The 13,763-nt window shown below is 45.0% G+C and overlaps 1 protein-coding gene across 12 annotated transcripts in view; it reads right to left on the bottom strand.

Annotated features, from left to right (window-relative positions):
- Window positions 1-13,763, bottom strand: part of TSPAN4 (tetraspanin 4) — a 683,463-nt gene that overhangs the window by 296,969 nt on the left and 372,731 nt on the right. For 5 of the 12 annotated variants that reach the window (XM_048852864.2, XM_048852863.2, XM_048852865.2 and 2 more), the window contains one exon: window positions 7,337-7,416. The exons of 1 other annotated variant lie outside the window; for it this stretch is intronic. In XM_048852864.2, the coding sequence (XP_048708821.1) occupies window positions 7,337-7,399 (63 nt within the window). In that variant the 5' untranslated portion in view covers window positions 7,400-7,416. Of the gene's footprint in view, window positions 1-5,655; window positions 5,730-7,336; window positions 7,970-8,003; window positions 8,447-13,763 lie in introns of those variants that run through there. 6 more of the 12 variants (XR_007357083.2, XM_048852859.2, XM_048852862.2 and 3 more) reach the window with 5 other exon arrangements.

The following is a 13,763-nucleotide window of genomic DNA, read 5'->3' as shown; positions in this document are numbered from 1 at the left end:
AAATTATGTATTTAATAAAAACGAAGCAATCAAATAGCAGTACTGTTCTTATTATGAATCATGTTTAGCACAATAATTTCTAAGGATCACCCCAAAATGGGACCCCATTGTGCCAGGCACTGCACAAACACAGAGTGGCAGAAAGACTGTTAATTCTTCTAGGCAGGGACTAAGCAAAAACGCAGGCCCAGGTTGGAGGAAAGGGGTATAACACAAACAGAGTGAACTATGTGATGGCAGATGACATAATGTTCCCCTCGGATGAATTACAATTCCATGGATTGTAAATTATACATGAGTTGCAAGCACAGGCCTACCACCAAAATTTCCCAATTTAGTACAGCAGAGAGAAGGGACTGGAAACGATCTCATCCTGATTTTTGACTCCCTTTCTATACAATTATGGGGCCCAGATGTGTTGAATTTTATATCTTTCATTGGCCTGCACAGAAAATATGCAGTAACCATTATACCGATCATTTTAGGCATACCAACTTCTCCATAACCAAACCATGCCATATTCTACAGTCCATTCCATCAGTCATCGGGATTTCCCAATTCTTTTCACTATTTTTTTTTTAATCAGGCAAAATGAGATGTGGTGGATCTACCCGATAGCAATTCTAGTAGATAGGGTTGCCAGCCCTCCAGGATTGTCCTGGAGTCTCCAGGAATTAAAGATTAATCTTTAATTAAAGATTATGTCATGTGACGAAACTTCCAGGAATATGTCCAACTAAATCTGGCAACCGTACCCGTACAGCCAGATTTGGCCCTTGCTCATACTCATGTTAAAGAGTACTTCATTATGCAAGCAGTCCCATGTAAAACAATGGGACTACTCGTGGAGTAAGGCACTACTCATCATGAGTAAGGGAAGAAGGTACCTAACAAACAGGCAATTGGATATAAAGACAAATCCTTCTCTACTGTTAAGAAGCCTAATTTTCTTTCCAGTTAAATTCTGCCCCAAAGGTTCAATTTTAGGGCAAGACCACAAGCGGTAAATAAGTGTCCATATCCCTTTACCAGAAAAGGGAACAACTCCCCCGATTGCAGGATCTCAGGTTCATGGCAGTAGCTGCACCCCTTAATTCATCTGGATGCGCACTTACACACGTTATCCTGTTCAAATCAATGAGCCTATTCACATAAGGGCTCACACCAGCCTGCGTAACAGCTCCACAATCCAACCCTTAGTTTTCTACCAATTTCTCTACCAACTCCCTCCCCTTAGAAGTAGGTATTAATCACATAACACTCCCTTATGACATAAGAGCTGCAACAGCAGCATTCCTCCTTCTATTTTAGTGCTACAAGAAATTCTGTGAGGGGATAAAGACACAAGGCCTGAGCTGATACTAGTGGAAGAAGGGGGAACTTTTTGCCAGGTAATCAGTGATTTAAGGTTGGCTGCCTAGGACAACTGGGAAATGTTGCTGATCCTCAGCCTTTAACACTCAATGAGATTCCTGGACATTTTAGTTATTCTCAGTCCCATTCTAGGGAATGACATATACAGAGGGGTGGGGAGCCTGGTTCAGCAATATCACCTTTTCTCAGCATTCACAACTAGGGCAGCAAACTGGGTTCAGCCAAAAGCGCACCTTCCAATTTAATTTTGTCGGCAGGTTTCTGGTGAGGTGCTCGCTCAGAATCTAAGAAATGTGTCAGCGATCATGCTCAGGGGAGGTCAATGTGCATAGATTGAAATGTTTACACAGCAGCCACACAATACTACATTTGTTTCCATCTCGTTTGCAACTGTTGGGGCCATACAGGATTGCCTGTACATTTGGAATATTTTCCTCTTCCAGACATAACATGCCAAGGACTAGACTTGTGTGTCTAGAACAGTGGTTCTCAACCCACAGCCCAAATTAGTGCACTGCTGTGGTCCAACTGTGCTAAAAAAATTCAAAATTTGCCACTCCGGTCTGGCAGGGGGCAGGGCCGGCTGAGGGGCAGGCAATGGGGGGGGGGGGCGCGGGTCTGGGCAGTGGAGGGTTTGTGGGTGGTGCAGGGCAGCATAGGCCTGGGAACTAGCGTGTAGGGTGGATGCTGCAGCACCCCCCCCCCCGGTTTTACTTGGGGTTCCACTCTTGGCTCCACGTTGTGGGGTCCCAGCTCCTGGCCCTGCTCTGTGGAGGGGTCTCTGGGTGGGGGGCACTGGGCATAGGGGTCTGTGTGTGGGGGGGGTCCCTGGGCAGGGGAACGCTTGGTATAGAGAGTTGGGGGGGCTTTGGGGGGGGGCATGTGGTGCGGGTCTGCCCCTGAGGGGAAGGGGCAGACTGGCAGTGCAGGGCTGGGCAAGCCAATGTGTGTCTGGCGCAGTGGTTCCCAACCTGTGGCCCACAATGGTAAATAGGTTGAGAAGCACTGCTGTAGAACACACCTTTTAATAAAGGGTGGTGCATCACTGTGCCTCCTAAGGAGTTATACAAGGCGGGAACTGCTGCTGAATTCCCATCTCCTCTTCCTCCCGGGTTGCTCCTAGGGGGTGCTGACATACCAGCTCGGTTATGCTGGCTAGTGCATGAAGAGGACAGAACAAAGGCTCCACCCAATCCCCATCTCTTCATCTGCTCTTGTGTGTATGTGCGCATGCACATGTTCAGGGGGCAAGCTTGTGCTGTGCTTTTACCTAGGCAAACCCAGATAAAAGCTCCAGACATCCTGTACAGAGATATAAGGGGAGGGTCTTAGAACCCCACATAGGGGTGCAGCCAGCCTTGCAATCTAGCCCTAAACTATGCTGACTTCTGACATGGGCCAGTGTCCTCTAAGCACTAGGAGGTGATGCCAAGTGTCTTTTTTTTTTTTTTAAACTTATGACTTACGTTAGAATTGGAATTAATCTATTCAGAGGTGAACGGCTAATGTGGCAACCCAGCAAAGAGAGATGGGTGGTGCAATGCTGGAAGTTTTAAACAATTACCTCTTTTTTTAAAAGCAGTGACCCCCGCAGCTGTCACACAGTGTCTAACAGTGCTGTACGCCAATCAGATAAACCATATTTCGGGTTGTTGCAGTTCAGTGTTTAAAAGAACTGCGTTTTTCTGATTCAGAAGCCACGGTGAAGCAGTGCCAAACTTTTCAGAACTGTATCAGTCAAAAAAAAACTTTATATGGGTTAGAAACTGAAACGAAAGGAGGATTTGTTCAGCACTAGCAAAGCAAACTGAGTTTCTTGCTCTGAGGCTTCCCAGTTACTCATCACAGCTCAGATGTGTCCAGTAGGTAGCACTGTGCCAGTCTACCAGTAACACAAATTACAGTACTTCCCCACCCCTCCCAGTGTTCTCACCGGTCCAAGAGAAAATGTTCACAAGATAGGGATTTCAAGCCGTGGAACTAATATTAGAAATGACCTAAAAACATGGGGACATTTCCATAGAGATCATCCATGATAACGAGTAAACTTCTCTGCCTCTGACCTTCTTCCTTTGGTTTTTGCCACTGTTTGTTCTCTATGTGAGACTTCTTCCAAATCATTGGTTTTGCAGATTCTTTTCTTTATTGATGTTTTATATTGGCTAGTGCATTATCTGTTGCTTCAAAGAAAACTCTTAATTTTACTGATGGCAGAGGTGCTACCAATCCTGTCCCTGCTCCAGCAAAGGACTCTATATGAAAAGCAAGAGACGCTGAAAACACAAACAGAAAAGGGAAACACACAGAACCATACATCTTAAATGAGTTTTGGGAAAAGAAGGTGGGAACATGGGAGCTACAGAGGGTAAAACAGCATCCATATTCATCTTTTAGCAGCGTTCATACTGCCCTAAGAACATATCCAACCTTGGAAAACAAGAGAGAGCCCCTAGTGAAAGGAACAGGCACAACAGTGTCTGGGGTTATAAGCACAAAAGCAAGTTGTTCATTTCACTGACTCATGAGGAAACTTAGTGAGTGAGAAGGGCAGAAGGGAAAGAATTTGGTCTTCCCTGGGTATTTCACAAGGAGAATGTTCTGCCTAGTGATCAGTGGCAGAAGGAGATCCGTAGACTTCAGAGTTATGGAGATTCAGGGGAAAAAGCAGGTCTCTATAGCAAAAATATATGTAGACACATGCTATGTAACACTTGCCCGAAGTTGGGAGCATTTACAAGCCAATGAAGTGATACAATAATTACTGTAGCAACTCTCAGGGAATTGATAACACTATGGCAATTCCTTTACAGTGATGCCTTCTAATAAATTATAAGCCAGATTCTGATACGTGAAGTCCAGTTTAGTAGTACCCTACTTTATGGGTAAGGGCTGATTTCAAACAGAAGGAACTATTGACTCAGACTATTAGAATCTACCCTATGTAAATAACTTCTGGCACAGTTTAATAGCATTTAAACTACCAGCAGAGTGGTTCACGTTCCCAGCATTGGTCAGGCCCTTCAGTCACTGACACCTGCAAAAATTCCAGTATTTTACCCAGCAATGGGAGAGGGGAGATTTTCACTCTAATTTCACAAGCTGTGCAACAACTTGTACTGTCACAAAGTGAGTACAACACTTAATCCAACAAAGCATGCCACAAATGTTTAAAATCCAGGCCTTTGGGATTTCCTCTTCTATATATGCACCACAGTTAGAACCAAGAATGGCTCTGAGATAGGAAATCCTGAACCCACTGGAGCTACACACTGGTGTACCATTCTCCCCTTTCCCCCATTTTAGGTGGGAGATCACCACAGGTGAATGGAGAGGTACGGCGGGCATGGAGCCTATCAATAGGAACAGAGGGAAGGTACAAGAGCGTAGCATTATACCTTAGAAAAAGAGAATCTAAGCATTTGCTCATACCAGAACATAAAATGAGAACAGTCTACTAGAAACATGAGGTTTCTGTCATTTAATGCAATGTCTTCTCTTTATTCTTGGAAAGAACCCTGCCGTTTCTATTTAAAAGGCAAAGGATATCAAAATACTATTTCTTTTCTGGCTTTCTATTGTCTGCCACTAGATAACCATCTAGAAAAGTTGAGGGAAGAGAAACAGCATAAGGGGATAGCAAAAGCTTTGGCAGGTACTCATACAAAATTGAATCCTGCTTGCACAGACATTCTGAAAACTCTTTTCCTTTGGTTTCTCAGCAAATGCAGTAGCCATACGGCTGGCAACAGCTTTAAAAACAAACCCCAAACCATCAATCCACAATAATTGCAAAATTTCCAAGTGTTGGAAATAGACCCTTTTTGCTTTTCTTTAGCGATAACCCACTTAAACCTATATGCTTGTTAATAGCTTATATTTATTTACTCTCTTCAGCATGAGAAGCCGGAGATCTGCAACAGTTACAGCTCCATTCCATGCAAACCTCATTTGGACACTGTCATCGTCAATCATCCCTCCTGTGCGGGAAGCATGTCAAAGGGAAACAAAATGCACTGCAGCACTCGACACCACCTCCTCCCCCTGCTTGCATGGCTGAGTTAGTTCAGAGCCTTCCTGGCTCAATGGTATTCTCTTTTCAAACAGCCCCCCATCACCACCAGCCAATGCTTGGGAAAGCTTTGATGTCTTCAGGGGAGAAAAGCAAACCCTCTTTATCTGTCTCTCTGAACGATTGCTAAGGCATTGCCTTTGTGAAACACTCCAAAGAAACAGTCTGCCATCAGCCCATTGTAAATGCATGCACATTACATGCAGAAATACCTTGTAAAATATTCGTATATGCATCAGTGCAGGATGAATGGAATAAAAGGAAGCAGCACACAGAGAATATCCCTTGAGGGGCTGCCATGGCTAGTTTCACAAAGGGCTGTTCATGCCAACATTCTGTGGGATTTCTCCAGCACAGGCTTCCGCTGGCTGATTGCGCTATAATCTCAGTCGGAGACGGATGCTAGCCTTAGAAGAAGCAATAGGCTTAAAAGGGCAAGAGAGCCAGCATTCCCATCTTTTCAGGAAGCTTTGGGGGTAAGCTGGGATAGACATGAGGAGATATTTCTGCCCCCAGCAGTGTGTGTGAGAATGTGAGTTGGAAAACAGACCACAGTCCTACTCAGACGCTTTCTATCAGCTTAGCTGAGGCTTTAAAAGGGAACCCTCTGTGTATTTCATAGCGCCTCTTAGTACGAGGCCAACTCGGTAGACTCGCATTAGTTTATCGTGTCCTGAATTCTGGGTATCAGAACGTTGGACTAGTGCCGGAGCAGGTTACCTACACTCAGTGATTTCTGATGCACAAGGCACTGCACCATGCATGAAACAGACAATTGTACAGTAGTGCTTGATAGAGAGAATAACACTGTCACATACATACACACACACACACACACCCTTCCTTACATCTCTGGCAACGCATGAGAGAATGGAAAGTCTGTAGTAAGCAAAGCATCATTTCCAACCACAGCCCCCCTCAACCACCCCCAAATGCCAACATGGTGCTGCCATCGTTTTACAACACCTCATCCTTCCATTCCCTGCTGATGTTCCACCCTGGGAAAATTCTGATTGAGTTACTGAAGATAAGCGCTCCAACAAAACATCTTCCCATGCAGAGATCTGGATGGGGCTACTTTGAAACAGAAGGAACTCCCTTTCTCTTCTGCCTTGCCAATCAAGTCACTTCATTTTCACATGGGTAACAGCATTCATGATCCACATCCCTGACCGTGCTCCCTCAATCAGCCTTCAAACCCCTCACTGTCCTGCGCCTGGCAGAGAAACACCCACTAGCTGGCTTTTACCAGCTGCTTTATCTATTAAAATGATGACGTAGAAATGCATGCACGTACATGTCATAATGTGTGTTCTGGTGACGCATGAGTATTGGGTAAATCCAGGCCACAGAATAGCAACCTCAGATAATCCAAACTAGGTGAGGCAGGTATTGCAGTATACCCACAGCTCAGAGACAGTCACACAAGGACTCACAACTGCTGGGGAAGAAAAATCACCTGCAGGCTCCTGATACAGGGCTTAATGCTGCAAGGTGCTGATCTAAAAGAACATTTAAGTGTATGCTTAACTTTAGCGATGTGAATAATCCCTCTGACTTCAATGACTCTATTCAGGAACTTAAAGTTAACCACTGTACTCAGGTCATCAAAGACATACATACAAGTGACCTTCTGTTCGGTATATTTTGCCCTATATTGGGATTGCAACCTACCTGTGTAGAGCACGGGGAAACGGGAGGGTACCTATGATCCTGATTTAGCACACCCAAAGAAAGATTGGCCTAGACCTTGCTTACATCCAACTTTCAGTGCTCACAAATTGGAGGAAACAATAAAGCAAAAAACTTTCAAAACCCAATGTTTTCCCCCCACCTCTTACTAAAAAAGGGGGCGCAAAGGCAAACAGCTCTCGGTCTCAGGTGCGTACTCACCCAGAAGAGAAGGTTGAAGACAAACATTAGGTACTTGATGCACTGCAGGCAGTTATGAGCCATGCTACACCTCTTCAGCTCTAAGAGAAAAATAAACGAGAGATCCAGGTAAAAGACAACGTACTTGTTCCCCTTGGGGGATGTGTACTTAGCCTTGGTGGCTTTAGGGCCCGGGTTGGTGTGGAATCCGAAAAACGAGTTGCTGGCGGCCCCAAACTGGCCGCCATACATGCTGCTGTAGCGACGGAAGGCGCCATTTGGAAAACTGTAATCCTTGCTGTCCAAAGAAGGACTCCTGTGATAGGTCGATTCATCGGTGCTAGACCTGCGCATGGTGACTTCCGATTGTTCCACGGTTACTACTGATGTGATGTTGTTGGATGTTGGCGATGGGGGGCAATATGTTTATTTATTTTTTTCCTGTCTCCTTATCCCCCTATTGCTTTGCACCAGCTGTTCTTTTGTCTGCCATTCTGTCAAGGAGTTAAGTGTGCTGAAAAGCAGAGATTGGCAAACTGGAGTCTGCTCAGCCAGGAGTTAGGGAACAGCGTGCTTCCGTGTGAGAGAGACTTCTGAACAAGTAAACATTCCCTTTGGTTTCACGCTTTCCCCCCCCCAGCCCGCCCTACTACCAAAAAACAAAAGAAGAGACAGAGATATACTGTACCCAAAGCAATTAATTTTAAAAAAAGGATGTATGATCTCGCTTTTGTCGCAAATGCCATATAAAACCCTGGCTCCACATGCTAAACACACGCAAGAGGGACGGTGCACAGACTTGTGGGCAAGAACAGAAATTATCCAAAAGGCAAGCAGCTCCCATGCCCCATTCCTCTTTGCCACATTGCTCTGCCCTGAGATGCTCAGCTCACTTTAAAGATCCCTGTTTCTCCTCACACAGACAGAACCTATGGTAAGTGAGCCACGAAGCTTCATTCACAGTGCTGCTGACACTCCTCTGAGACTCCAGTCCAATCATGCTCTCTGCTAGTATACAGTCACAGCTCTGTGGTCCATCCCTGCATCTGAAGCGAGCGACAGAGAGAATGAGCGTTCTTACTGTATCTCATGAATGCCTGCTCAGCATTCTCTCTGGCTCCTGCCCTCCCCCAGCCAATCAAAATTACCCTCAGACAACATTACTCCGCACCACCACTACCTTGTTTAAAATAAAAACCTCCCCTTGGTTTCTTCTCAGCAAATCCAACATAAGCTGCTTTTAACCAATCACTGCACAGGTGGAGGGGCTACAGAATTTATCTTAGATTTAACCAGGCCCATTCCCCTGGGTAGTTCTATTCTCAATCAGTCCTGTGTACATCAAAGCTTGGCGCGGGTTTTAATCATCCTAGCTGCTAGTGGCTCCTCAGATTTACAGTTCTCAGCAAAGAGCAACTGAATTTAGATTTGGTCTGACGTGCAATTGGTCCTGCAAGGATTGGGTAGGCATACATTACACATCCAGATTCACAGGCACACACATAGAATGTGCTGCATATGGCATACACAGAGAGAGTGCTATAGATTACAGCAAATGTATTAATTAATCCACTTACGACTATCAATCAGATTTTAGATCAAAAAAATCATAACAGTCCCATGCATGTATTTGCTTTTGCAGGAGATGCTATTAAAATTCACTTGCCTGAAGACTGGTCTGACTTATCTATTATGTTTACTCAGTGTGGGGACTTCTCTTTTTCCTTTTTTTCAAATCAGTATCATCACTCGGTTTAATGCTATTTCATTACATTTGCTTCTCTCCCTACCTATCTGTTTTTCCATACCATGTAATCTATTGGGTTGGCTTCACGCTCTGCATGTGGGGCTCACCTCCCCACAACTGGCCCAAGCTGCTCTAACACTTCAGCAACTAGTAGAAAAATCTTTCATACAACGCAACTTTCTCAGAGAGGAAGGATGTGCTTGTAGCTAAAGTATTAGACTAGAATGCAGGAGAGCTAGACTCAATTCCCGGCTCTCCCACATACTCCCTGTGTGACCCTGGCAAGATGTTTTTGATTTCCATCTGCCTCAGCTCCCCATCTATAATATTAACACCTCATTTCTGCCATCCTTTGTCTGTCTTAACAATTTATATTGGGGCAGGGACTGTCTCTTACTATGAATATTGGGGCAGGTTGAAGAGGTGTTATACACACACACACACACACAGCAATCAATTTATTTAACAGCAAAGTTGCCTTTCTAAGTTCATTCCTGCAAACAAACCTGATTCAGTTCATTTATAAATTGCTAAGACTTTCATTCATCATCTTCCCCAATATATAAATATACAGCACACCCCAGCTGCTAGTATTAGAGAGAAAGCACTGCACTAGGTTCTAAGAACATTCCAACTCTGGCTCTTAGCCCACATGCTTCTACAGCCTTGCATAAGTCATAATTTTTTTGTACCCCAGTTTCCTTTTCTATAAAAACAAAGATATTTCACAAGGGGGGCGCTCTTCCAGGCCTACAGCAGCTGTCCTTCCCTTTCCTTCCAGATACAAACTCCCATCCCCCATACAAAGTCCTTCTCATCTAGGATACAAACACAGTCCAAAACAATCCATCCTTCCAGCTCTGAGCTTCTGATTCACCACTTACTTCTCCTGTAGCTTCCCTCTCCGCCTCCACCTAGGTACGTAAGGCAGGAAGACCCATTTAGCTGATGAGCTCAGCTGCCTCAACCTTACAGAACCTTAACCCTTCCCTACCTGACCCCTGATTGCTGCAGATAAGCCCAGGAGAGGATGAAAAATTGAATTGTCTGACTTCTATGAGGTGGCCCCAGTGTCTTCTTAAGACACAGATCAGTAGTATACCCTGTTCATAACAAGACTGACCCACCTCACAAAGGGATGATAGGGATTAATTAATGTTTGATTTTTTTTTTAAGATACAGAGGACTTAAGTATGATAACAGCCTCTGCATGACCATCTCAACACACACTGTTTGCATCATCATTTAGTTCTGGTTGTTTCTTTTTAAACCACTTTGCTCATACCAAACATAGCTAGGTGCCTCTGATGCACACATCCACTTGGTGCAGCCCAGTGTACCTGGCATCTCTCAATATCCCAGAATGAGGATAATGAAGGGAATGATAATCCAAAAGGGAATTTCCCCATTCATTTTAGAAGCAGGCTCTCTGTGCCTCTGCCCATGCCATCCAAGTTTATCCTCACAGGGGTCCTGAGGAAACTCGGATTTTAATCATTAAATCTCCCCTACTTCCCATCTCCTTGCTGCATAGAGCAAATTCCATTCTCCAAGGAGGGAAACCCATGACCACTTCACCTAAAACAGCCCAAAAAGAAGTCTGTGGGAAAGAGTGAAGTACCTCTGCAACAATCCCCATCACTACCGAAACAGGGGGATGGGAGAGTAGGGTAGGACGGAGGAAAAACTAGCTTTGTGGTTAAGGGAGGGGACTGAGAAGCAGAAGATCTGGGTTCAATTCTCAGCTCTTCCACAGACTACCTGTGTGACCTTGCACAAGTCATTTGGTAGCTTAATTCACCTTCTGCAAAATAGGGGTAACAATACTTCCCAAGCTCACAGGGGTGCTGTGAGATTAAAATCACGTCTGAGAGGCACTCAGCTACTGCTATGATGGGGCCACATATATGTGATCGCATGCACCCCTGTATTCACACACTACTGTAATAACCTTTGTACAAAATATGCCTTGTGAGGTATTTGAAAAGTAACAACTTGTTGGTCAATATAATTATGGTGAAATGTGTGTAGCAACATTATATGTGAAGTTATAAACATAAATTAAAATCATGACCAAAGGGCATTCACCACTTGGAGAATGAGTAAACCTGCTTCTCAAAGACAAAAGGACAAGCTGACACCTTATCAAAGCTGGTAGGCAATCACCTAACAGATGGAAACAGATCTGCATCCTAGCAAACAACAGCATGGAACCTCTTTCAGCACTTTAGGGGGGCAACCGACCTAATAGATCTGGACTGTCCAGGAGAGGGCTGCACACACATTTTTGGGGGGAAATCCAGGACTAGGAGTGTGTTTGGGTCATCTTGCAACAAGTAACCAAGGCTGCTGGAAGCCAGAGTGTGGCTGGTGTTTGCTGACAGGCTGCTAGTGTCAGAGTTGCTGGACCAGGGCTAAAAGAAAAGGAGTACTTGTGGCACCTTAGAGACTAACCAATTTATTTGAGCATGAGCTTTCGTGAGCTACAGCTCACTTCATCAGATGTATACCGTGGAAACTGCAGCAGACTTTATATACACACAGAGAACACATATTCTCTGTGTGTATATAAAGTCTGCTGCAGTTTCCACGGTATACATCTGATGAAGTGAGCTGTAGCTCACGCTCAAATAAATTGGTTAGTCTCCAAGGTGCCACAAGTACTCCTTTTCTTTTTGCGAATACAGACTAACACGGCTGTTCCTCTGGACCAGGGCTGTGGCTGTGGCTATACACAGACACTCAGGGTGTGACCTGCATGCTGCCTGGGAGGAGCACAGGTTGGGAGATACAGCAGCAAAGCATTGTGAGGCACCCCAGGTTGCAGGGCAGGAGTGACAAAGCCCCTCACAATATGCAAATAAAAAGAACTAGCAAACTAAAAGAATGGAGTGGTGTATGTAGGTTGCTAACCATTGCCCCTTTCTTAGGGGTCAGCAAACACCCATGTGTCTCCAGGATGTACGATGTGAGAGAGGATTCACATCATTTAGCACACACCCCTTGTGAGCCTACAGAAATGCACACGATTATAAATGAAGCAATATAAAGAAACACTAGATATAATGAGTCTCATACTCTGCTGAAATAGTTTCATGTCACCATTTATTAACAACAATGGTGCCCCACAGTGTTTCCAGAGTGCAAAAGGGATCAGTTTAACATCTCCATTATAAACCCTATTTCTGAGGGGCTCAAAACTAGTTCATTTTTACTGGCCTCCAGATGTCACATTATGTGCAAATGCCATTCACTAAAACAGAACTGACCCTCCCTCATGGCAAGAAATCAATCGCCCAATAAAATTAAACAGAAAATTCTCAAGCTTCTTTTCCCTCCTCCACCTTTTCCCCCCCTTCCCACCATCAGGTCACGGGGAACAGGAAGGAACCTGACACTCTTGAGAGGATGGTACAGCACAAATATTAAAACCGGCCACACAATCAGTCCTTAATGCACATGTGTGGATTTATTTATAAAGCCAAGACATGAAGCAGAAGAAAGAGTTTCTAAAAGTGGTTCCTGGGTAATAAATAATAAACAACATACAAGGCCAGCTCTCACACAGGAGTCTTTCCACACTAAGGTGGCCAGACATGGGGTAGCTCCAGTGTACCCCATATGAAGGATGGTTCCACCTCAACCTTCACCACCCCAGGCACAATATGGCTCACGGTAATGGTAGCTCTTTTAAGGCAGCGTTTCTCAAATGCAGCCACCAGGGGCTTTTCTTGCTGCCACAGCCTCCTGGGCTGTTATGGGGAGGTGGTGGGGGTGGGGGAGTAGCGAGTGGCCCCTCCCCCTCACTGTTGCTCCTGGATGCACTGTCTTGGCATTGATTGCTGGGGCACCAGCAGGGATTGGGCCCTGCCCCCCCTTTGGAGACACCTGGAGCACAATGTTGGAGAACCAGGCAGCCGCCGAGTTCCCCACCTTCCCGGGGCAGTTGGGCTCAGGCTTCGGGCTTCAACCCTGGAGTGGTGGGGCAGTAAGCTCTGGCCACAGGGCTTTGGGTTCCAGCCCCCCACTCATCCCCATTGCTCCTGGCCCCTGCTACCTCCCCCAACCTCCCCATCCAGGGCTTAATTTGTCCCAAGGCTTGACAGGGCTGAGTAAGTCTGTTGTGAAAAGTAATATTAACAGACATACAAGTATTGCTTTTCACAACAGCCTTACTAGCTAGCAATAAAAAATTTACAACGATTTGGACATATATATGTGCATATTTATTTGTTTTTCCTGAAGCTAATTAAATATTTTAGGAAAAAGCGTGAGAGTGGCCACCAACTCTTACTGAGGCCACCAAAAAATTGTCCTGAGAACCCCTGTTTTAAGGCATCATTTTGGCAGGGAGCTTACTATTCTCTCTTCCATCTAATATCTATCTGTTGCTCACTATCAATATACAGTAATTCAGTGGCTGATAACATGCACATATAGAATCCACCTCTTTTTGATCAGTTCTGTTATAAATTAGAAATTCCTGCAGGAGACGGGAAGAAGTTTTGCACCTCAAATGCAGAGCCCTATAGAAACAACATTGCCAACAAAGGGCTAGATTCTGACTTGGACTATGTGCCCGCAAGGCAGTCAAAACCCTCCTAACTGCTATCCAAGGGCTACCTGGACTTTAGATATGGGTGATTATGAGTAAACAGGGCTACTCACTTGTTCCCTCCTTGGAGCAAGTGGGCAGGAAAA

This window comes from Caretta caretta, chromosome 6, assembly GCF_965140235.1.
Source record: "Caretta caretta isolate rCarCar2 chromosome 6, rCarCar1.hap1, whole genome shotgun sequence".
Taxonomy (NCBI): domain Eukaryota; kingdom Metazoa; phylum Chordata; order Testudines; family Cheloniidae; genus Caretta; species Caretta caretta.
This window is presented reverse-complemented; position numbering and strand designations above follow the sequence as displayed.